The 26,797-nt window shown below is 38.6% G+C and overlaps 1 protein-coding gene across 1 annotated transcript in view; it reads right to left on the bottom strand.

Annotated features, from left to right (window-relative positions):
• Positions 1-991: 991 nt before the first annotated feature.
• LRRN1 (leucine rich repeat neuronal 1) overlaps positions 992-26,797 on the bottom strand; it is a 40,333-nt gene continuing 14,527 nt past the window's right edge. Inside the window, exon 2 of the mRNA XM_038411789.2 lies at positions 992-6,682. Within this exon, the coding sequence (XP_038267717.1) occupies positions 4,299-6,449 (2,151 nt within the window). The 5' untranslated portion in view covers positions 6,450-6,682 and the 3' untranslated portion in view covers positions 992-4,298. The remainder of the gene's footprint in view (positions 6,683-26,797) is intronic.

Here is a 26,797-nt window from a genome sequence, read left to right as displayed (position 1 = left end):
CTCCCACATTTCTTGGTAGCTGAGCAGCCAATGGGTGGTTACCTACTTTGCCTGGTGCATTCTCTATATGTATGTAAAGGCAGTGCTGGGGAATGCAGAGGGGTGTTCTCATTGCAGCAGCTGTTTGGTAACATCAGTACTGGGTGAATTCAGGGACAGTTTATGATTTTAACAAGCAGATCCCCTCTCAATGTTTTTGAGCAGGTTGGGAAACAGTTTTAGTGAATTAATTCCTCCCCCAACACTTTCTGTCCCCCATGATCAGTTCTCTTTAAGCCCCCCTGCTGCTGCAGGAGTGGTGCCTAGCTACACATTCCACTTATTCTTGGCACTCTAATTGCACTGGGTTGTAGTGATTCATGTCCTCAAGGCTATCTTTGCAAAGAGGGCTAGAGATTTAAAAAAGTTGAGTTCTCCTTTGTGGGACTTAGTGGCCGGCTCTTTTAACAAGAGGTCTGCATAAAAGCCTGTCCATCTTGAAAGTGTTTGTACCATCCCCTACAATGGGGAAACTCCTTTTATCACTTACCATCCCTGATGAGAAACCTGGCTAGTCATGACATGAGATATACACCCATCTCTACTTTGTTGAACAGTTCACTTATAAATCTCTAGTCAATCAAAATGTATCAAACCTTAAAAAGCATCAACTACAGCTAAGATCATTCAAATCTATATAGTAAGTGCCCAAACTGTCCAAATTGGTGACCATCCAGTTGCAACTTGGTCATTCTTTCCCATAAACTGAGGTTTTTATAACTAAATGAATGTGCATTAACCAAGCCTCATTTCAGGACAGATTTTGAAACCAGGAGACCTGAAGTCTTCATGCAATCATGTGTGAAACTAGGTACCTATCAGAAAATTTGCATGTATATTTTTAGGTCCATGGGCAAAAATGCCCTCTGATTCTAGCAGGATTATGATTTAGGTGATATTAAAAATGCATTTTTGCTAACATACCTAGGAACACAAGTTGTAGGAGCTAGTTACTCTTAAGACCAGAACTACTTTAATTATAGCACAATCTACTAGCAAAAAAAATTACTACTAGCAAAAAATTACAAAAGATTACAATTGTGTGTGAAATATTCATCCTTGGCCCACAGACATTTTATAAATCATTAGCTAAATGAAAGCTAACAACATGGGGGAAAACACATTATTAGTTACATTTTTAAAGTACCTTAACTCAACCTCCAGTTGTGAGGAGGGGAATGTTGGGTCTACAGTGAACGACTGACACAAATGCATTTTGAATGCAGTCAGGTAAACATACAGATACTTGTATTTATGCCCACAGTAAATTGTGAACCCAGAATTGTATATGCAAAGTTGAAGGTCATTTATTAAAATCAGGTGCAACATGTCTGACTAATCTCTTATTAGTGAATTCTGTTATAAGCAGAACCTAATTCTCCATAGAACTATATACAGTTCTCCAAGTAGCAGTGACTAAGGGTATGTCTACACTGCAATTTAGGCCCAGGGTTAGTGGGGCTGGAGTCAGCTGACCCATGTTAATGAACCCTGGCCTTGAACATCTACATTGTATTTTAAACCTACGTTAAGAATTTTCTGACCCTTGCTTGAATTTAGGGCTTTGGTGTCCACACTAAAGGCCTATGCTGCAGCATCTGACACTCAATGAATTATTTTGTAAAGACTATTTGATAAGGCCATGCAAGTGGGAAGCCATAATTTTCTGTCAGCCTTGGCCTTACTGTGTCCTTTACATTGAAGAAACCAAGAGTGCATCTCCACTGCAGAGCAGATCCCAATTTTAATCAAGTCTGCTATCAGAGCAATGGCAATTCTAGCTTGTATACAAGGTGGTAATTATTGCTCTGAAGCTGCACATCAGAAAGAGGCAGAAATTGACATTAAGAAGTAGACATAGTAGAGTTCCCCACCTCATTTCCTGTCCACAAGTAAAAGAAACACTTAAAAAACCCATATACAGCGGGCATGTAGGTAAAGATTTGAGATTTCATAACCATATAAAGAATTTTATATAAGTTCATGATTTTTGACATGAAACCAATAGTTTTACCAAACTCTTTAATTAAAATATGAGATTTAGGAAGCTATACATTAACTACATAAAATTATTATATTGAAGCTTTTGCAGCAGTGAAACTTGTATGAAAGATTATCATACAATTGTAGCCCTGGAAGGGACCTCAAGAGGTCATCTAGTTCAGTTCCCTGCACTTATGGCAGGTCTAAAGTAGATCACCCCGACAGGTGTTTGGAGATTTTTAAGAGCAGGTTAGACAATGATGGAGATTACACAGCCTCCTTAGGCAATTTATTCCAGTGCTTAGGTTGATGTTGAGACTTTATTTCTCATATTCAGACATAAGTGTCTGAAGAAAAATTCTTTGCGCTTGAGACAGGGGTGGATAGTTTTATACCAGAAAGTTTTAGGGAAATGTCATTTTTGAGTTTCTGAAGATTTTTTTTTTAAATAAAACTACATTTTCAGCATTCAGACAATTTATTTGTGCTCATCATTAACTCAAAAATAGCTCATCGGTATGCAAAACCATCCCATTGCACATAGTTAATGATCATTGCAGAGTCAGCACTTAGCAACCTTTTGGGTAAGGAGAAGAGGGGTAGTAGAAAATTAATATACTACACAAAATTTTCTGCTTCTTCACTTGGCATCTGGCATGACTACAATAGATGCTTCTTTAGAAACCCTGTCTCCTTTGTGACCTCACAATGAACAGGCCCTGTCAAGGATTTTATTGAGAGTAGAAAGACCAAGGTTGAGTGCTTTTGAAAATCCAGCCCTAAATTATTCATGTATTCACACCACTGTTGTCTGTAATTTTGTACCATCTTAAACTATTCTGTAATTTAGTAAAATATTTTGAAATACAGATTTGAAAGTCTATAAAATAGATATTGGCTGTTAATCCCCCATCCCACATGAGATATTGTATCAGAGTTGTAAATACTCTAACTGATACTTTAAAAGACACTAATCCAAATAACATGGATTTTTTTTTACAGGCAAACATTTGTGGACTATTATAATTATACTATTATAATTGATTTAGTGATGTTGAGTTGCCTTTCTTCTTTAATTGTCAGTGACAGCCAAACACTTGCTTCATGTAAAACTTAGCTTATAATATAAACAAAAATGTGTATAGAAAGTGCCACATTCAATGTATTTTCTTGATGTGTACCTAAGTTATATCATAGAAATATGGGGTGGAAGAGACCACGAGAGGTCCTCTAGTCCAGTCCCTTGCATTGAGGCAGTTTTGATTTTCCATGTGATACAGTTACAGCCCTTACTCTACTTGATATCTTTCTGATTAGGTACTCTGCAGTACTTTGTTTTTAATATTGAAAAACAGTGCAGAAAAAATCCCAGTTAAAATAGATATTTCTTCTTTACAGCAAAAACTGAAAATCTGTTGAAATTTGACTTTAACACACCCACAATTTTACATAATAATTTGGATATATTTTATATCCAAACATAATCACCAGTCAAACTAGTGACAACTAAAAACAATACATTATTGTGACTGTTTTAAAAAAAATCAGAACAAAACTGTAATTTATTATAGTTTTGCCTTCATTATACACCATGTGTTGGTGGATTAAGCACAGCAAAAGGCTAGTATTCTTTAAAAGTATCTACTAAATATAATAAAAAGAATAAGATAATTAACATTTAGTTTGTTACATTTAAAAAAAATCAGATGTACATATTTCTATCACCTGTTAGGTTTACCTAAGCCTTTTCAACTATTACAAAAAAGAAAAAAGTCATTGTTTAAAGTCAAAAACATTCAAATCAGTTGATACAACATTACAGTACAGTCAGCTAACATCACTGAAGATCTAGTCTTCTTTTCTCAGTTTGAGTCTTCAGACCAGAGTGTTATAAAACTGGTCCAATGCCATTTCAAAACTGTACGTTAGCTGTTGAAGGATACTGTACTCTCTACTGATGGCTTCAGAAGAAAGGGGCTGTGCTAGCTGTGAATCACAAGGTAACCCCAGCCTGTCATTAATTTTATTCAGTACTGTAGTTAGAACAGCATTAAGTTTAGCACAACTAAAAAAAAGAAATTGGAAGCTAGGTGAAGCTGCCATTTGTGTCAAACAGTTGCGATACGCTATACTAAAAAATTCTGAAATATCCACCTGTCCTCACCACTCTGCCACAAACTAGCAAAGTCAAAAAAATACAAATGTCTTTCATTTTTGCAGAATAAAGCAAAAAAGCCTTTGTGCTCCTTACTACCAGAAGCAGAATATCCTCTGAGTTACCACATGTAATAGCTTCTGGATGTGTCGACTTGGGTTGGCTTGGTCTCTGCAGAACCATCTTTGTCTTTTTCACTGTCACCTTCCCATAGATTAATAAGTGGCGGATAGAGCTCATTCAGTGGGATTGAAGATGTCTTTTGCATATACTTTTTCAATGAATGGTGGTAGTTTTTTCTCTTAAACCTTTTAGCAATATAAACAGAGATGGAGGCAAGGCTGATCACAGCAAACATTGAACCCATTACAGCTGCAAGGGCGGTACTGGTTTCTTGGTCGGAAATGTCAAGGGCAAAAGCTGCATTTTTTGTTGTAACGTTAACACAAGACTTTTGAGTTTGCTGATGGATATTTGATACAGTTAGACAGACCTCGTAATCTGTGGATGGCTGCAAATGAGTGAGGTTATATTCATGTACATCAACTGGGACCCTCGCGGTGTATGTAATGTGAGGGTTATCAATCTTCATAGTGGCTGATGACCATTTTAAATTGGAGGTCATGACATTGGAATTAACCTTCCAAGAAACTAATATCGAATGAGATTCAGCTTGTTTGACATATATTTTCAGCACTTGTGTACCATCCAAAAGAGTTCCATTCACTCTTATAGTAGCTACTCTTGTGTCAGCCCCTTCTATATTTTGAGCAACACATGTATATCTTCCAGAGTCTTCAATCTGAATATTCGAGATTTCCAGGGTACCTTCACTACTCAGCTTGTACTTGTCTGAGAGACTTTCAACTGTTATTTTATTTCCAAGTGGAGTTACCCAATAAATTTCTGGTTCAGGTTCTGCCATGGCCCGACAATCTAGAAACACTGTCATGCCAATGTCCAAATTCAAATGATTTGGAAAAGTGTCATGAGAAATCATTGGAAGACATTGTTCACTTGAATCCTGTATTAACACTTCTTTCACCTGTTGTCCTCTGTATTCTGGTGGCATAGCACAAAACATTGATAGAGGCTCCATAAAACGGATATTGGTTTTGTTTGAGTTGATCCAGTGAATGACACAGTCACACCTGAGTGGATTACTGTGAATACTGATCTCACGCAGATTTGGAAGAGATTCCACTGTCTTTTGGTAGACTGCATTCAAAGCATTGTTGTTCAGCATTAGGCTTTCCAGAGCAGGAACATTACGAAATGCTAAACGATGTATATAAGACAACTTTGGATTGTTGGTAGCTTCAAGCTTTGTAAGTTCAGGTAGGTTGTCTAGTGCATACCTATCAACAGAAACCAGTTCTCCCATATTATTGATCCCAAGTTCTTTCAACCGCAGCATATTTTTAAAGTCACCTTCTTGGATTTTGTGAACTGGGTTTTTGTTGAGGTCAAGGAATTTTAAATTTGGAACTTTCTCAAGAGCAAGCTGAGGAACCTTGACCAATTTGTTATCATAAAAGGAAAGACTTTCAAGACTATCTAAGCCTACTAATGCATTTCCAGGAATATCAGTGAGGTACATACCTGCCAAAACTAGACTTCTTAAATTTGAGAGTGGCTTGAAGTTCATATCTAGTATTCCAATCACTGGATTTTCCCCAATCATAAGGATCTCCAAGTTAGGAGTAGAATCAAACCAACGACTGTCAATAACCTTTAATTTGTTAGAGTTAAGATGAAGTCTTAAAAGGTTCCTCAGGCCAGAGAATGCATTTGCAGAGATACTACTAATCTGGTTATGGTTTATATATAGTTCCTGAAGATTGCAAAGGTCCTGCAAGCAGTAGTCAGTCATCTCTGTTATCTGGTTTTCCTCCAGATGTAAAGTAGTAAGCTGAGTCAGATTTGAGAGCCCCACATCTTTGACACTAGTAAAATTATTCTGTGAAAAATCTAACTCTGTTAAATTGAAAAGCTGTTGGAGTTCATCTGTGGTCTTTGCAATGTTGTTGCTTTGTAAGAGAAGAACTTGAGTGTCACTGGAAAGATTGCTGGGGATTTTTGTTAAACGAAGGTCATTGCAGTCAACTGTTGTAGCTTCTCTGTAGGTCGACTGTGGCGTAAACCATGGCCTGATTTCACATACACAAAGCTGTGGACATTCATTATTCTGTATGGAAGGCTCAGTTACTGAATTCATTAGCAATTCTAGCACCAACAGGCAAGCTATTAAAACCAATCTAATCCTAGCCATGTTGGTTTGCTAGTAAATTCAACTGCCTAACCCCTTAAAATAGCAAAAGATTGAATATATTAATCGTATTAAGAAAAAAAAAGTAAAAAGTAAAGTTTAGGTTGAAACTTTTAGACATTCAGAATATGGAAGATGCTTTTCAGAACCTCTTCACTTTTCTCTTTTGTTCCGAGTGCTTGTACAAAGCTCTGCTGCATGAGTTGGTTAACCCAAATCAGTGTCTGGAGAGGTGCCTGAAAAGCAGATTAGGACAGATGTTAAGTTCATTTCATATACATTTTTGTAGATTCCTTTCATTTCTTCCTTCTCTAGATAAAGTTATTTAAAATAAGAACCCTTTTAATTTCCAAATTCCTTAAATGACAATTCCACTTATGTACATTAGAAGCTCTTTTCTACAGTTCATTCAAATTAGAACTATTTCTGATATTTCTAGCTGACTGAACATTAAAATATATGTAACCACTAGAAAACAAAACACTTAATTTACAAATACATCACAAAAAGACTAACTGAAAATGTAATGTTGTTGAAGCGTGTTGTCTTGTTTTTCTTGCAAAACACTAAAGATATTGAAACCCACTAAAACGTGTTTCCAACTGGAGGTAGGCTGGGGAAATCAGTGTTCTGAACTCATTATCGATTAGATTTAAGGCTAGTGTTCACTTTTGGGCTCAAGGCCAAGCCAATGTAGTATTTCAGGTTCAAGGCACTGAAATCTAGCATGACGTTCTCTTCAAATTTCAACTGACCATTGGAAAAATCTTCCAAGACTTCCATCATCCTGGGTTGATCTCACCAGTTCCAGAGAATGGGGTCTACTGGTTTAGGTCTACTGCACTCAAAACAATAGTGATTGGATTTTATCTAGGGAGTCAAATTCAAATGAAAATTTTGCATGTCAGACCCTTGTATATCAGAAACTCCAAGTTTGCATAAGAAATACAAATAGATTTGGTGTACAAAAAGGAGGTTAAACAAAACTGATAAACTACAAGTTAGGCTGGAAAATAAGTTTAATATACAAATTTCCAGTATGATATTTAAACAATGAATGGATTATGAACATTTGTTTATTGGACTAATGACATTTTATTTTATAGTTTTCAAACTTTGATCTTTATTTCTGTGTGTCATATAGTGCGCACAAGCAAACAAACAAACTTCATAATGACTGAGCTACTTCTTTTCCTCCTCCTCCTCAGACTCCCCACATGGTTGGAAGTTACCTCCAATTTTAGCTTCCACTGACCCAAAATATGAATGGCTGGATCTCCCATATAATGATAGGATACACTGTCCAACCTATTGGAATAATAGAAGATAGATCTACATAATATACCCCCCTCAGTATCCATTTAATGTGTTTCTGTTAATGAAAAGGTTTGTTTAAATATATATGGAACACCCTCCCCCACGGACTTTCAGAATTTGAATCCAGAAACTGTAGCATCCCATTGCAGATCACATGAGCTAAAGAAGGAACTCCGTTAGCAAGTAGCAGAAGTAGGCTGTTGTACTCTAATGAATCAGGGTCATGACATACACTTTGTCAGTATCTTACATATAGATCTCTACAAAAGATCTCCTGTTTGATATCTTCATTCTCTTATTGAGAGAGGTTTCTCCCTATTGCTGGAAGCAATCTCCACTCCAGATTGTCTTCATCGCTACTGCCTATAAACTGTGGAACCTAATATTGCAGTCATTACCCAGAAACCATTCCCACTCAACTTCTGTGAGGGCTTTGTCTGAGCCCGGTATTTGATAAGCAATCTCCTAAATGTAGCTGTTTGCATTGCATTGTGCATCTGTGGGTACAGTATTCACAGCATTTCCTAATTACTATGCAAAGCTTGCCAATTGTAAGTGTCACATTAGACTGAAGTTATTCATGAAAGAGAGCCTTTGAATTAAAGTAAAATGTTTGACATTATTTGGGAAACCTATTCTATTAAAATTTCTTGAGTCATTAAATGTGCCTTCAAGGCATATGCCAGGCTCTTGACAGAAAACTTCTTGATGTTTGCTTTCTAAAAATACCCAAACCAAACTATAATGGAATGTTTTGTATATGCAAACTTAGTGATAGATAATTTCCTCTGTATATTGTGTGTGTGTGCAATCAAAGTTTAGTATTACGTACAACACTATATAACCCCAATCTTTGTGGTAGGAGGAAGACTTTTACTGTTAGATTCTACTGTAGCACCAAACCATGCCAATGTCTTGAGGTTCCTTAGTAAAGTTTCAGAGTACAGTTTATTTTCAGCTCTTCAGAGACCTATAGTGTTACAGTGGCAATGATGCTACCACATTGACTCCTTTTCTTTAGTGGTATTTAAGGTGGGAATTTCAGATATACCTTGGCTTGTTACTCATTGGCATTTTGAGCATGCTGCTATTGTCAGATCAAGTTTCTTAAACACATTGAAAGGTATTGATACTATCTACCACATAAGTCAGACATAGTTATTGAAATCAATGAGACCTGAGTAAGGAATGGGGCAAAACTGAGTCAGGGCATCAAGATTCGTCCTCTGGACATTTACTAGGAGATGGTCAGGCTCATACTATAAGGATTATGACAACGTTCACCTGAACCAAGGATGCTTGGGGAAATCATACTCCAGGGCACTGGTGGATGGGAGAACTCCCAATTAGATGTACTTATCTGAATTACTTTTACTTAGAAAGCAGATATAGACCTACTATATCTGAAATAAAGGGCAAATGGAAATGGAGAAATAGTATGCCATTCTTTAGTAAAACTGTTAGATTGTAATCTTTAGTAAGATTTCTTAGACTGTAAGCTCTTTGTGTCAAGTAATGCCATTTTCTATGTTTGTGCTATGCACATTACAGTGGGGCCTCAACCTAGTAAAGGCCCCTAGAATCTGCCATAATATAAACAAACCAGATAATGGTTTTCAGAAATATCCCTTAGAACATAACAATGGCCATACTGGGTCTGACCAAAGGTCCATCTAGCCCAGTATCCTGTCTTCCAACAGTGGTGCCCCAGAGGGAATGAACAGAACAGGTAATCATCAAGTGAGCCATCCCCTGTCGCACATTCCCAGCTTCTGGCAAACAGGGGCTAGGGACACCATCCCTGTCCATCCTGGCTACTAGCCATTGAGGGACCTATCCTCCATGAACTTATCTAGTTATTTTTTGAACCCTGTTGTAGTCTTGGCCTTCACAACATCCTCTGGCAAAGAGTTCCACAGGTTGACTGTGCATTGTGTGAATACTTCCTTTTGTTTGTATTAAAGATGCTGCCTATTAATTTCATTTGGTGGCTCCTAATTCTTGTGTTATGAGAAGGAGTAAATAACACTTCCTTATTTACTTTCTTTACACCTGCCATGATCTTATAGACCTCTCTCATATCCCGCCTTAGTCATCTCTTTCCAAGCTAAAGTCCCAGTCTTATTAATCTCTGCTCTACAGTAGCTGTTCCATATCCCTAATCATTTTTGTTGCCCTTTTCTGAACCTCTTCTAATTCTAATGTATCCTTTTTGAGATGCATGCAGTATTCAAGATGTGGACATACCAATGATTTATATAGAGGCAATATGATATTTTCTGTGTTATTATCTATCCCTTTCTTAATGATTCCCAACATTCTGTTCACCTTTTTGACTGCCACTGCACATTGAGTCAATGTTTTCAGAGAACTATCCACAATGACTCCAAGATTTCTTTCTTGAGTGGTAACAGCTAATTTAGACCCCATCATTTTATATGTATAATTAGGATTATGTTTTCCAATGTGTATTACTTGGCATTTATCAACATTGAATTTCATCTGCCATTTTGTTGCCCAGTCACCCAGTTTTGAGAGATCCTTTTTTGTAGCTCTTCGCAGTCTGTCTGGGACTTAACTATCTGGTGTAGTTTTGTTTCATCTGCAATTTTTGCCACCTCACTTTTTCCCCTTTTTCCAGATCATTTATGAATCTGCTGAATAGGGTACTGGGTCCAGTACAGACCGCTGGGGGACACCACTATTTACCTCTCCATTCTGAAAACTGACCATTTATTCCTAATCTTTTAATCAGTTACTGATCCATGAGAGAACCTTCCCCCTTATCCCAGGACTGCTTACTTTGCTTAAGAGCCTTTGATGAGGGACCTTGTCAAAGGCTTTCTGAAAATCTTAAATACACTATATCCACTGGATCCCCCTTGTTGACCTGACTCCCTCAAAGAATTCTAGTAGATTGGTGAGGCATGATTTCTCTTTACAAAAACCATGTTGACTCTTCCCCAATAAATTATGTTCATCTATGTGTCTGACAATTTTGTTCTTTACTATAGTTTCAACCGCTACTGAAGTCAGACTTACCGGCCTGTAATTGCTGGGGTCATCTCTGGAGCCCTTTTAAAAAATTGGTGTCACATTAGCTATCCTCCAGTCATTTAATACAGAAGCTGATTTAAATGATAGGTTATTGATTACAGTTAGTAGTCCTGCAATTTCACATTTGAGTTCCTTCAGAACTCTTGGGTAAATACCATCCTGGTGGCTTATTACTGTTTAGTTTATCTGTTTGTTCCAAAACATTCCTCTAATGACTCCTCAATCTGGCACAGTTCCTCAGATTTGTCACCTAAAAAGAATGGCTAAGGTTTGGGAATCTCCTTCACAACCTCAACTGTGAAGACCGATGCAAAGAATTCATTTAGTTTCTCTGCAATGGCCTTATTGTCCTTGAGTGCTCCTTTAGCATCTCAATCATCCAGTGGGCCCACTGGTTGTTTCACAGGCTTCCTGTTTCTGATGTACTTTAAAAAAATTTTGCTATTACTTTTTGAGTCTTTGGTTAGCTGTTCTTCAAATTCTTTTTTGGCCTTCCAATTATATGTTTACACTTCATTTGCCAGAGTTTATGCTCTTTTCTATTTTTCTTATTAGGATTTAACTTCCACTTTTTAAAAGGATACCTTTTTGCTTCTTTTACTTTGTTGTTTAGCCATAGTGGCTCTTTTTTGTTTCTCTTATGATGTTTTTTTTAATTTGGGGGATACCTTTTAAGTTGAGCCTCTATTATGGTGTCTTTAAAAAGTTTCCATGCAGCTTGCAGGGATTTTACTTTTGGTGCTGTGCCTTTTAATTTTTATTTAACTAACCTCCTCACTTTTGTGTAGTTCCCCTTTCTGAAATTAAATGCTACAGTGTTGGGCCATTGTGTTGTTTTCCCTGCCACAGGGATGTTAAATTTAATTATATTATGGTCACTATTACCAAGCGGTCCAGCTATAGTCACCTCTTGGATCTGATCCTGTGCTCCACTTAAGATCAAATCAAGAATTATCTTTCGTCTTGTGGGTTCCAGAACTAGCCGCTCCAAGAAGCATTTCATTTAAGGTGTCGAGAAACTTTATCTCTGCATCCCTTCCAGTCAATATGGGGATAATTGAAATCCCCCATTATTATTGAGTTTTTTATTTTAATAGCCTTTCTAATCTCCCTGTGCATTTCACAGTCACTATCACCATCCTGGTCAGGTGATCTGTAATATATTCCTACTGCTATATTGTTATTATTTAAGCCTGGAATTACTATCCATGGAGATTTTATGTTAGAGTTTGGTTTATTTACGATTTTTTCTTCATTTGATTCTACACTTTCTTTCACATATAATGCCATTCCCCACCAGCACAACCTGTTCTGTCTTCCAATATATTTTAAACCCTGGTATTACTGTGTCCCATTGATTATCCTCATTCCACAAAGTTTCTGTGATGCCTATTATGTCAATATCCTCATTTAATATGAGTCACTCTAGTTAGCCCATCTTACTATTTAGACTTCTAGCGTTGGTATATAAGCACTTTAAAAACTTGTCACTTTTTAGATGTCTGCTATTACATGTTGTAATTGAATGGGACTTTTTTTCTTTTGACTGTTTCTCATCAGATCCTTCCTGTATTTTATCATTTTCCATCCTCTCCTCCTGATTAGGACATAGGGTATCTCCATTTATAGAGCCTTCCCTAAGCACTGTCCGAACCACGTGCTCCTCTGCATCTGTCGGCTTTTCCCAGCCATTAAAATTAAAAATGTCATAGAGCAGTTTTTAAAGTAGGTGCCAGCAATCTGGTTCCATTTTGGTTTAGGTGGAGCCCTTCCTTCCTGTATAGGCTCCCCGTTTCCCAAAAGTTTCCCCAGTTCCTAATAAATCTAAACCCCTCCTCCCTACACCATTGGCTCATCCACGCATTGAGACCCTGCAGTTCTGCCTGTCTAACTGTGTGTGAAACTGGAAGCATTTCAGAGAATGCTACCATGGAGGTTCTGGACTTCAATCTCTTACCTAGCAGCCTAAATTTTACCTCCAGGACCCCTCTCCTATCCTTCCCTATGTCACTGGTACCTACATGTACCACGACCACTGGCTCCTCCCCCGCACTGCACATAAGCCTATCTAGATGTCTCAAGAGATCCGCAACCTTCGCAGCAGGCAGGCAAGTCATCATGCGGTTCTCCCGGTTATCGCAAACCCAGCTATCTGTGTTTCTAATGATCAAATCGCCCATTACTAACACCAGTCTCTTCCTAATAACTGGAGTTCCCTCCCCACAAGGATGTGAGAGGATACCACAACATCATCTGGAACAACTATGACAGGTTTCAGAGTAGCAGCCGTGTTAGTCTGTATTCGCAAAAAGAAAAGGAGGACTTGTGGCACCTTAGAGACTAACAAATTTAGTAGAGCATAAGCTTTCGTGAGCTACAGCTCACTTCATCGGATGCATCTGATGAAGTGAGCTGTAGCTCACGAAAGCTTATGCTCTACTAAATCTGTTAGTCTCTAAGGTGGAACAACTATGGGATCATTTCCCTCTGCTCCAGTTGGATGTTCTCCTTCCCTGAGGCTTTCATCCTCCTCAACAGTACAGAGGCTGTCAGACCGGGGGTGGGACCGTTCTACTGTGTCCTGGCAAGTCTTATCTATATACCTCTGTGTCCCTTAGCTCCTCCAGCTCAGCCACCCTGGGTCTCCAAAGTCCATACACGGTCTCTCAGGTCCAGGAGCTCCTTGCACTGAATGCACATATATGCCAACTGCCCATAGGGCAGGTAATCATATATGCTGCATTGGGTGCAATAAACTGGATAGCTCGTACTCTGATGCTGGACTTCTGCCTGCATTCTCTTTTTACTTGTGAAGCTTGTTCCTTTGTTGTTTTCTTTTAATCAGGGGGTGTTTTTGGCTTTAAGTTTAAAGAAGTTTAAGGAATGTTAAGCCCGCCACACACACACGCCTCCTGTCAACTCCCTCGCAAAACTCCCTCTCAAAATCCCTTCTATTCTACATCCTTCTTCCACCACCCCACCACTTCCACCTTTATACAAAAGCATGGAAGAATGTTCTAAGTATTATTCTATTACATGAAAAATATCCCTTTTCTGGAATTCAACCAGGATCGAATTTTCAGGACAAAATTACCACACAGTAGGTGGAGGAGAAGCACATCCCCGTTGCAGATCAAGTACTAAAGAAGGCTATTGGATCGCTTGTTGGTAACAATTCTTAGAACAAGTGGAGTCCTTATGCCTGTGCTACCTAAATACTTTCACAGTATAGAATCATAGCGTTAGAAGGCACCACAAGGGTAATCTATTCTAACCCCCTGCCAAAATGCAGGATTTGCTGTGTCTAACCCATCCAAGGCAGATGACTATCCAGCCTCCTTTTGAAAACCTTCAGTGAAGAAGCTTCCACAACCTCCCGAGGCAGTCTGTTCCATTTTCCTACTGTTCTTACAGTTAGGAAGCTTCTCCTGAGATTTAATCTAAATCTGCTAAACTGTAGTTTGAATCCACTGCCTTTTGTCCTGCTCTCTGTGGCAAAAAAGAACTTTTCTCCATTTTTTGTGTGGCAGAAGATTGCTCTCATATCCCACCTTAATCTTCTCTTTTCCAAACTAAATATACCCAATTCCTTCAGCCTTTGCTCATGGGACTTGTATTCCATCACTCTGATCATCTGTGTTGCTTGCCTCTGGATTCTTTCCAGTTTCTCTACATCCTTTCTACTCATTGGTGACCAAAATTGGGCACATTATTTGAGTAAAGGGAACAATCTGAAACATTAAGGCAGGTGTTAAAGTAAAAAGGGGAGCACAGCTCCTTCCTTGATAAGGTCAGAGAAAGAACTTCCCCCTCCCCCTTCTTTGGTTAATGCTACTAATACCACAGAAAGAACTCTTCCAGTTTCTGGTTGGTGTGGTATGAGCTCCCCCTTGTTTCAATGAATTTTAACTGCTGCTTTAAAGGAAACAGATTATATTGCTCTTGAACAATCCAGGGAAAGATCCCAACTTGTCCCCTCTTACCACTCAGTTTCCTTTTTAAATAATGACACAATTATATTTAATAATTTTTTTTCAAAGGATGGTCTTATACTAGGAATAGTACACACAAAGGAGCTGGTTCTTGCCTAGGGATGAACACCTGAGAATGTTATTTCCACTCTTGGGATTTGTCAGTGGCTCTTTAATTTTTTATTTTGTGGCCTATATTAACAAGATCCTATTGAGCTGACACTCTCTCTTTTTGTAGTCCAGAAGTAAATGAGATTTTCCAGGGGTTAATAGACTAGGAGGTTCCCTTATCAGACACTGAAGTAGGATTTAATATAAACTGAGGTCATTCCAGTCTCTAATGGTAGCTTCTCTGATAAAAGTTGAGTGTTCCAATAATACCCAGTGGAAGTTGGGGGGCAACTGATGTCCCTGACTGCTGCCTCCATAGATGATTCACTTAATTCCCCATTTTCAGTTTTTAATATTTTTTTGCTGCATATTCCACTAAAATGAGGATTCAGTAACGTAATTAAGATTCAAATCTTTCCCGGGGGCCCAGTATTCTCATCCAATAACAGTTTATGTGGATGCAGAGAAAGGGTATTGATAAGGAAAGCAGTAATTTGAGATTAAGCACCCACTTTTGACTACACAGAAACCTGTCCACTCTAACTCTGAAGCATTGGTATGCAATAGGCCAAGCGTGGGTGGATTTTAGAGAGAACTGCAGTTGGCAGTGTGCGCCAAACGAGATCCCCAGACAAGGTAATTCTGTTCCAAGTGTTCCCTCCTGTGGAGTCCCTTCTATAGCATATACTGAACAATTGAAGTGAGAGGCAGACAATGGGTTACAAAGCTCTAGTTTCCAACCCAAGGAGAGAGATTACTTTTTTAATCATAGGAGGAGGGAATGAAGGAGAAGCTCCAACCTGTATCAGTTTATTAGGAAGATAGCAGTTGGATGAGGAAATAAAGGTCAAAAAGTCATCTAGAAGTAGAATATTTCTGTGGTGAATAGAATCAAGTTCATGATTCAGATAAGCTTCAAATGTTTTTATTTAACTCTTGATAGAATGACTCCAGAGTGAATACTCTAACTTAAAACAGTAGTGCTTGAGATGTACCAGTTTTTGCTTTACATTCTTTTAGGGAAGGGGGATGTTGGTGATCAGATTCTGGCAAGCAGAAGGTATGGGAGAGCTCCAGAATTCTAATTTAAAGGACTGTTTTCTCAGTCTTTCAGAAATGAACTCTGACATATTGAGGGGAAGTCTGTCAGAACAGCACTCATATTATTTCAGTGTAAAATTAATCTGTTTGCTATCTGAAACAATTAATGGCTTAAATTACAATTTAAATACCAAAAAATAGTTAGTAATATTAATTTGAATGTTTAAATGAATTTGTTTCTGCCATGTTCTTGCACCACTTCTGTGGGATTTCCTGTGAACATTTAAGCAAAGGTACTTACAGGCAAAAATGCTCAGAAAAAGTGAATGTTAAGGTCACAGGCATCAATATTTGAACCAATACTGCTAGTTTGCTTCTCCAGTCAGGAAACAGGAGCATTACCAATCACAAGTAAGCAGTACAGCTCAAATATACATGTCTGATTCAAAGAGTAAAACAAAACAAACAAACACCAATCCAAGGATATTTGTTGATTATTTAAATTTATTTAAGGAAATTTAAATCTTCTCATGGAATATCCACAAGCAGAAAAAGAGCATAACAATTATTCATGCCAAATGATTGGTTTACCCCCACTTTGGCTACATGTATCATATACATCTAAAATTTTACCTTTAAAGACGGCAATAGCTTTTGATAAAGTGTTAAGTACATCGGGATTTTGAATAAACTGCAAATCTACCAGTAATCCTTTTGTTCATTTAATGCTTATATCCCATAATTTGTACATTACATTTATAGCCTATATTGTGCAAGGGTACATTTTTGATTTTACTGAATGGAGTCTTGGTTTCTAAACATTGTAGACATATGGCTTTAGAAGCTAACTGTGACACTTTTTCTCTTCTCTATGTAAGTTATTTTCTACTGCAGATAGATTTAATTTTCTTTTCTTCCCACTGAAAAATGTTCTTTATAAATGACTTGCACATTATTGGCTCCAATCTCATCCAGCCCTAGGGCAGCGTGGATGAAGCTATACATGAAAATCCAATGTAATCAAAAAGCAAATTCTGATTGGCTTCAGATGCCCTAGCCCATTTTAATGCTTGTGCGAATGACAGTGTGTAAATCAGCAGGGGGGGAAAGGCAGCAAATCATAGGAGTTTGAAAACTAAAACCAAAGCTGCCACTTTGATGAGCTTAACAAGGAGCCAGTAATTATGGAAAAAGCAAAGCATACTGGAATACTGGAGTACAGATAAATATGAATGGAAACTCTGCTTTTATTCTACTGCTTTATATCCATTTATGATTTCCCTTAGTGTTTCACACAACCAATCATGCCTAGATACCATATGATGGGTGCTACCTGTAGGCTTGGCATAGCATGGCTTTGCATCTGCTTGATGATTATTGTTTGCAGTTGGGGTCCTTATGCTGACTCTGCACAGAGTGTTTTAAGTTTCTTGAGCTACAGAATGGCAGTTGTACTGTAGGGACTGCAGAGTAGAACTCTATGGCACACACCAGGATGGCATTTCTGCATAATGACTTCCCCCGCCTAATGCAGGGAAACTATCGTAGGGGTTGTTTTTAAAAATTGCTCTAGGCAAACAAACCTCTTTATTGATCTTTTCAAAATAGGTTCAATCCTGTGATGTGCTAGCTTTCAGCTCCCAGTGACTACAATGGAAGCTGCAGTTATTCAGCAAGATTGGGCTCTTATGTGCCTCACAGTGGTTTTTAGAGTGACTCTATATGCACATAAATCCTTGTTTGTCAAATGTTTGTTTACCTATCCTTGTTATTAACTCCATAAAACAAATAGTTGGGGAAAATATAGATAAGGAAGCTAGAAGCTTTGGAAGGGATTTTCTAAAGGTAGTTCAGTGGGGGAGCAGAATTAGGGCAAAATTTAGTCATCTTGAAAATCCCATCAGGTGCCTATATTGGAACCAGCAAAAAACAAGTGGAATTTAAGAAGATGATTGAACAAAGGCTAAAAGCTGCTGACTTCTGCATAGGTAACATAGATCAGATATTGTGCTCTATCTTTTGCAGTATTATAGCGATTATGGATGAACTCCTACGATCCATTTCCCCATTTCCAGTTTTGGATCACAGAGAAGATTATGGAGTTCTGTGATCAACAAAGGCAGTTAAGAGCAAAAAGGAAGAGAGATGAATCTGCAAAAAGCAATATTGCTGTATGACATGAGAAAGAGAGGGACTCATTAAAGTGGCAAAAAAAGATTGGCTTGAATAACCTGCATTGATACACAGAACCCTAGCAGCATTTGCTGCAAAGAAGACCTATCAAACCATCAAGACTCTTTTCAATATTTTTCCTTGTAGGAAAAATACTGTTTCACCAAACTCTTGGGGTAAATATTGCTGATAACTATATAATATGAGGAAAATTAACTCTACATTGGAAGTGAACATGGCAGAAGAGATATATATGAGAAGCTCCCCCTATGATTGAAAACATTGAGGAAGCTGTACAGACACTGAAAAGCAATAAAGCCCCTGGAGTGGATAATACATAAGCAGAACTAATTAAAAGTGATGGAGACACACTCATCCTGGCATATCATAACATTTTTAATGTGATTAGGGAGTCTGTAAGATGGCCCAAGACTTGGATATAGTCCCTGATGGTTCCTATTCATAAAAAGGACATTACCATACAATCCTATTGACACACCCTTGCAAAATACTGCCGCACATCACTCGGAAAAGAATTGTGCCTAAGGGCAAAAACAAGCTGGATTTAGACCCCGCCAAAAGGTAGAGAGCAAATACACACTGAATATTTGCTATGTCAGAAAGCACTGGGGAATGATGAGAAAGTGGTCCATGGCTTTGTGACTTCTGCTAAGACGTTTTGACAGAGTATGGCATAAACCTTTGAGCAATCCTGTGGTTGGCTGGAGTTGGTGAAAATATAATAAGGTTGATACAAAACCTCTGAGGAAGCAGAACTTCTTCGGTTTTTATGGGGCATGAGCAAAGTAGTTGACTAGATGACCTCCTGAGGTCCCTCCAACCCTGATATTCTATGATTCTATGATTTGACTTGAAGATAGGTGTCATGCAGGGCTGCATGCTATTATTAACCCTCTTCAACTGATGTTGAAGAAATCTTTAAAAAGTCACGGATGGAAACCTACAGGAGGCTTGTTGTTTGTTGTTGCTTGTTGTTTTAGCCATGCTGGTCCCAGCATATGAGAGAGAGGTTTTATCTTTTATTGGACTGACTTCTGTTGGTGAAAAACAAGATTTTGAACTACGCAGATTGTTTAGCATAAGTAGTTAACCTTGAATGATCCTGTAGGGCATGAGTTAACTACTTATGGTAAACAATCTGTTCCACCTTGTATTTAAGTGTGAGTACCATCCCAGACCTGAAGAAGAGCTCTGTGTAGCTCAAATGGGACTAAATCAGGGGGCCCAGATAATCTTCATCCAAGAATATTAAAGGAATTGGCACCTGAAATTGCAAGCCCATTAGCAAGAATTTTTAATGAATCTGTAAACTCAGGAGTAGTACCGAATGATTGGAGAATTGCTAATATAGTTCCTATTTTTAAGAAAGGAAAAAAAAGTGATCCGGGTAACTATAGGCCAGTTAGTTTGACATCTGTAGTATGCAAGGTCCTGGAAAAAATTTTGAAGGAGAAATTAGTTAAGGACATTGAAGTCAATGGTAAATGGGACAAAATACAACATGGTTTTACAAAAGGTAGATCGTGCCAAACCAACCTAATCTCCTTTTTTGAAAAGGTAACAGATTTTTTAGATAAAGGAAATGCAGTGGATCTAATTTACCTAGATTTCAATAAGGCATTTGATACCGTGCCACATGGGGAATTATTAGTTAAATTGGAGAAGATGGGGATCAATATGAACATCAAAAGGTGGATAAGGAATTGGTTAAAGGGGAGACTGCAACGGGTCCTACTGAAAGGCGAACTGTCAGGTTGGAGGGAGGTTACCAGTGGAGTTCCTCAGGGATCGGTTTTGGGACCAATCTTATTTAATCTTTTTATTACTGACCTTGGCACAAAAAGTGGGAGTGTGCTAATAAAGTTTGCAGATGATACGAAGCTGGGAGGTATTGCCAATTCGGAGAAGGATCGGGATATTATACAGGAGGATTTGGATTACCTTGTAAACTGGAGTAATAGTAATAGGATGAAATTTAATAGTGAGAAGTGTAAGGTTATGCATTTAGGGATTAATAACAAGAATTTTAGTTATAAGTTGGGGACGCATCAATTAGAAGTAACAGAAGAGGAGAAGGACCTTGGAGTATTGGTTGATCATAGGATGACTATGAGCTGCCAATGTGATATGGCTGTGAAAAAAGCTAATGCAGTTTTGGGATGCATCAGGAGAGGCATTTCCAGTAGGGATAAGGAGGTTTTAGTACCGTTATACAAGGCACTGGTGAGACCTCACCTAGAATACTGTGTGCAGTTCTGGTCTCCCATGTTTAAAAAGGATGAATTCAAACTGGAGCAGGTACAGAGAAGGGCTACTAGGATGATCCGAGGAATGGAAAACTTGTCTTATGAAAGGAGACTTAAGGAGCTTGGCTTGTTTAGCCTAACTAAAAGAAGGTTGAGGGGAGATATGATTGCTCTCTATAAATATATCAGAGGGATAAATACAGGAGAGGGAGAGGAATTATTTAAGCTCAGCACCAATGTGGACACAAGAACAAATGGGTATAAACTGGCCACCAGGAAGTTTAGACTTGAAATCAGACAAAAGTTTTTAACCATCAGAGGAGTGAAGTTTTGGAATAGCCTTCCAAGGGAAGCAGTGGGGGCAAAAGATCTATCTGGTTTTAAGATTCTACTTGATAAGTTTATGGAGGAGATGGTATGATGGGATAATGGGATTTTGGTAAGTAATCGATCTTTAAATATTCAGGGTAAATAGGCCAAATCCCCTGAGATGGGATATTAGATGGATGGGATCTGAGTTACCCAGGAAAGAAATTTCTGTAGTATCTGGCTGGTGAATCTTGCCCATATGCTCAGGGTTTAGCTGATTGCCATATTTGGGGTCGGGAAGGAATTTTCCTCCAGGGCAGATTGGAGAGGCCCTGGAGGTTTTTCGCCTTCCTCTGTAGCATGGGGCATGGTTGACTTGAGGGAGGCTTCTCTGCTCCTTGAAGTCTTTGAACCATGATTTAAGGACTTCAATAGCTCAGACATGGGTGAGGTTTTTCATAGGAGTGGGTGGGTGAGATTCTGTGGCCTGCGCTGTGCAGGAGGTCGGACTAGATGATCAGAATGGTCCCTTCTGACCTTAGTATCTATGAATCTAAGCAATTCCCAAACTGGGTTCTGAGCAGGGCTAGCAAACTGTAGTGTAGGGGAAGCATTCCCATTATTACATTGTACTATATAAGGTACCTTGGAGAGACTTAATTTGGGTTCAATGTACTAGTTTGTGTCCGTGTGTCATTTATTGCCCCGTCAGGATGGAATGTGGAAACCACTCAGATATTGAATATATTGCCCTATAGTGGTGTCCTGCAGATTATAAAAGCCCTAATACTAATAAGGTAACAAAGATTGCAATGGTAGGGCCTATGTGTTGGTTATTTTGTGGGAGGAGCAAAAGATCCTGAATTTTAGTTCTGCTACCAGCTGCAAAGATGTATGAGGTGATAGCGCACACAGTAACTCACTGGCATTGGAATCTATTTAGCTGTGCAAGTGATGTTGTGTGTGTGCGCACTTAAGTCAACGAAACAGCAGTATATACAAAATGTGTACGAATAGGTTGGTATAATGACAAAGAATTAAAAAAATATTAACTGCTATTGCCAGCTACCAAGCCACAGGTATTAAAAATTTCCCTCCTAAGAGAAAAAAGAAGCCTTTTAATGAAGGGTGCCATTTATCTTTCATTTGTCCCAGCAAATATAAATTGAAAGGTAAAAACCAAAGCACCTTCATACAGAAAAAGTCACCTGGCACTAATAGGTTTGAGTGTCTGCTGTTAAAGGGTAGACTATTATTGCTAAGAGCTTGAAGAATTTCTGCAACAATAGTTTGTCCTTACATAAAGTCTCTCTGTATTTTACCTAAGTCAGTGTATGATTGGGTTAGCAGCTGGATAAATTAAACTTGCCTCGGGGTTAGTCTAACTCATGCAGTCAGTCTTTCAGAAAATTGTCTAAATGCTGCATTAATGAATTGTGGTAACTTATTTATCTTTCCTTTTGTCTGGTACATTCTCAGGATAGCAATCAGTGCTAGAAAACTGGTCCTGGATTGATGAGCAATACTTCAACAAAAAAAAACTTCAAAAACAGACTCCAAGGAGAGACTGCTGAATTGGAATTAATTTGCAAACTGGATACAATTAACTTAGGCTTGAATAGAGACTGGGAGTGGATGGGTCATTACATAAAGTAAAACTATTTCCCCATGTTTATCTGCCCCCCCACTGTTCCTCAGATGTTCTTGTCAACTGCTGGATATGCCCCACCTTGATTATCACTACAAAAGGTTCCCCCCCATCCTGCTGGTAATAGCTCACCTTAAGTGATCACTCTGGTTACAGTGTGTATGATAACACCCATTGTTTCATGTTCTCTGTGTATATAAATCTCCCCACTGTATTTTTCACTGAATGCATCTGATGAAGTGAGCTGTAGCTCATGAAAGCTTATGCTCAAATAAATGTGTTAGTCTCTAAGGCGCCACAAGTCCTCCTTTTCTTTTTACATTCATTAAGTGTTACATGACACTGCCACATGTGACCAGTGACTTTAAACATTGATTTACGAGGTATAAAAATAATAATTGAACTACTCAGTTGTACACTGGAATCTGGGAGATGCAGGTTAGCATGGCAAGGAATTTTGCAGAAACAGCTCACTAAACCTAGGTAGGTTTTGTATTATTCAACAGCAACTAGTCATGGCCACTATGCAGTGGCACTAAGATGGCGGGTAACACTGGGGAATCAAAAGTGGGGTGTGTAACAAGGAAAAGATTGGGTATCTTTAAGGCTCTGATACAAAAGCACAGGACCCAGCTGCCATATGGGCTAAGGCAAACTGAATCTGACTAATGTGAAATTGCAATCAAGAAAGTTTAGCAACTCAGGCAGCAGCATCTTTGTCTGCTTCCACTTTAAACATACAAGACTGCTTCCCAGGAGTAGACATTCTGCACCAAAAAATTAAAAATTCTGTGCACAATATTTTAAAATTCTGCAAATTTTATCTGTCAAAATAACACTACATAATCACACCAGTTTCAATTATTTTGGTAATTTATTTCAAAATACCTATCAACAAGTATGTCCGTAACAATACAAACACAGACAAAAATTCCCCCAGGAGTAGAGTGTTCAAGAAACCCCTAAGACAACCCACTTCCTGTTTCTCTGCCCCCTTCACTCACACACCCCCCGAACACAGCCCAGCCCAGACATCCGCTCCCTTTCTCCCGCAGAGCCGAGGGAGCCAGAGGGAGAAACAACCTGATGCTCTGTCCCAGGCTTGCACAGAGTTTCCTGCCCACAGCCCTCTCCTCCCCTCAGGGCATGCTGGGAACTGCAGCTGTCAGGAACCCTCTAACTCCCTCTCCCTCCCCGTCCCCAGCAGTGCCTTCTATGTGCGAGCTGGGCTCTGTGGGGGTCCAGTAGCCCCTAGTGTGGCTAGCAGCACTGCATCCCATTTCTGTGGGGGAAAAAGAAATTCGGCACACACAATGTTAATTTCTGCAAAATTCTTCATTGCGCAGTGGTGCAGAATTTCCCCAGGAGTAAAAACTTTTGGAATTCACAAAGTGTTTTTTGGTTGGGAGGAGGGATCGCAGCACCATGACACAGTGTGAATAGATGCTAAGTGGTCATTCCCTAGAAATATCGCAAGATTGTTGCCATGTATCTTTTAAGTTACCTTATCTGCAAATTGTAGGCCTGATTCTCTATTCATTACTTTTCATTAGTTTAACTCCATTGGCTTCAGCTGACTCTTTTGATTTCCATTGGAGTGAGACTGGAATCAATCCTTGTCTTTTTAAACAATTGTTGCCATTTTTGGAGAAAAGATAATGACATGTTGCTAATTAAGACAGCCTTGTTTTGAGTATGCAAAGACTGCATAGTCATCCAAGCAGTGACTTGTTTGTGTAGTTACCAATGGTAGATGCAGAATCACAGGACCTGGGTGCACAGTTTAAAAAAAAATCTGAGCCTAAATTGTATACTGCCATAATTAGGCTCCAATCTGGAAGGGATTTCCAAAAATATGACTTTTACATCTCACAAAAGTCAAAGGGACTTTGAATAGGCAACATTTGGATCGAGGTCTTAAACTATATAAGCAACCAGGATGTTTATGGCTAGTTTATTAAAAGGGCACTTTTTCTAAGTATCATGTTAAAATGCAGTCCTTACTACTCAAAAGATTGTCCAAAAATACCACAAACGTATTCTTGTTTAAAAAAGCTTAATATAAAAAGGATTATTAAATATTTCAAACAGGACTGGGGAAAAGAACTGTTCGTAAGATTTATATGTATAAGTTTAAGAAAATGTCAAGCTTAAAATAAGGCAAGCGACTGTTATAATTTGTTAAGAGCATACTGTAGCTCTTGAATCTGAATGTGAGCTTGCTAATAAAAGCAAAGGAATAAACAAGAGTGTAAAAAGCATGAATTAATAGGATGAAAACTGTAGGAAGCTTAATCCCAAAAGATGTTTAAGGTATAAAAACACCTCTTTCCAAATAATGCCTGCTTTTTAAATGACTGCATTTTATTGTTTTTTCAGACACAGCCCATAAGAATAAAATTAATGTTTCATTTTCGTATGTTTGCAGAAAAATTTTAAGTGTTCATACTTTTCATACTCTAAAGAAGCTGATTTGTTGTATTTCAAAAAAACACCTTTAGCAAATTCCATCTGCTATTCCAAAAATACTAGATTCTTTATCTCAACAGAAGAAGTGCAAAGATTGCCCTGTTTCTAATATGCATATTAATATTAAATCCAACACCACTTTTGAGTATTTTTTATTGTGGCTGGTTTTTAGCCTTCACATCAGATACAGTACTTTTCATTAAAATCTTGAAGTACATTCACAGGAGATAGATTCTTTTCATTCATATGCTCAGTAGAAGCATAGTGGTAGGTGCTGTACAGAATTTAGCTACTGTATATTGATGGGCCACCAACTCAAGCATGGAATTGCAACAGTGCCTCTCTGTCGTCTTCCATTTGAAAATATCTGGCAAATTAGCATTAACAAGTCATATTAGAAACATCAAGAATAATAAGTGCTTTCAAACAGTGGGTTGTCAAATTATATGCACTAGTAGTCTGCTTGGTTTTTTCAAAAAAGGAAAGAAAAAAACCCCTCAAATACTCCAAAGCCATGTAAACCTGCAAGGCAAAATACATTTGTATAGTAGTGATATTCCTAAGTTTGAAGCCCAATGTCCTGAGTGGCCATGCACCGGTTACATTCATTTTGATCGATGGTAAAGGAGAAAGATAAGCATTGGGAAAATGTGCATTGTGCTTTTGTTGCCCACAGTCTTATTAGTGTTCTGCTTATGGAGCCTGATCCTGTTCTCACTGAAATCAATCCTCCCACTGAACTCACTGGCAAAGGATCAAAGCTATGGTTCATACCCTTATTCCAGGTGATTAGAACATGAATGGACTAAAATCTCTTGTAAAATTCTCTGCATAAATGCGGTTTTCGAAGAGCCAATAAAATAGTTCTGGTTATTTTGTTCACAATCTCCTGAGAACTCTTTGGAGACATGAAGGGTGAATTCTTCTCTGAGGAGGAGGGATGCAAATATCAGAGCCCAATGGGCTGCAATACTCCACCTGAATGGAGAGGAAGATAATTTTTTCTGCATTTGGACCATTCTAGTCCAAACTGAGAGAGGTGATGAGCACCTCAAACTCTCATGGTGCAGCTCCACAGCACAGCTTCTTATTTGGCCCTCTGAAGCCCCAATACGCCACCGGAGACTGTCCTTTAATATGAAAAGTAACGACCATTTACTGCAAGGAATTGAGTATTGCTGTTACACTGTACAAGACAAAGGGGTGGAGCCCCACTTGCCTGGCTACTGCCTCACTCCCTAACTTACTGAGTACTGAGCCTCAGGCCCTGCCACTCACCACTCAGTCTGGACCTAAAACCCACCCTTTTCCTCTCAATTCAAGTGTCTGCTGGGAACAGAGGAGGCTGTAGTGTAGAGCTCTTGGGATGAGCAGGTGAGGCTGTTGTCTTGAGGTCTGGATAGTAAGAATCAGAGGGCAGACATTCCCATGGGAGCTGTAGCTGTGAGCATAAAAATCAAAGGAATGTAGGGCTGGAAGGGACTTCGAGAAGTCAACAAATCCAGCCCCCTGCGCTGTGGCAGGACCAAGACCATCCCTGACAGATGTTTGTCCAACCTATTTTTAAAAAACTTCCAGTGATGTGGATTAAAAACCTCCCTTGGAACCCTATTCCAGAGTTTAACTACCTTTATATTTAGGAAGTTTTTCCTAATATCGAACCTAAATCTCGCTTGCTGCAGATAAAGCCCATTACTTCTTGTCCTACAGCTTCAGAAGATCTGCAGAACAACTGATCCCTGTTCTTTTTATAATAGTCTTCAAATATGTTAGGGGCCATCAGGTCCCCCCTCAGTCTTGTTTTCTCAAGACTAAACATGTCCAGTTTTTTAAACCTTTCCTTATAGGTCAGGTGTTCATCATTTTTGTTGTTCTCCTCTGAACTCTTTACAATTTGTCCTCTTCTTTCTTAAAGTGTGGCTTCCAGAATTGTACACAGTACTCTAGCTGCAGCCTCACCAGTGCTGAGTAGAGCAGGACAATTACCTC

This window comes from Dermochelys coriacea, chromosome 7 (assembly GCF_009764565.3).
Source record: "Dermochelys coriacea isolate rDerCor1 chromosome 7, rDerCor1.pri.v4, whole genome shotgun sequence".
NCBI lineage: Eukaryota > Metazoa > Chordata > Testudines > Dermochelyidae > Dermochelys > Dermochelys coriacea.
Note: the sequence above shows the minus strand (reverse complement) of the source record. Positions and strands in the feature narration are given on the sequence as shown.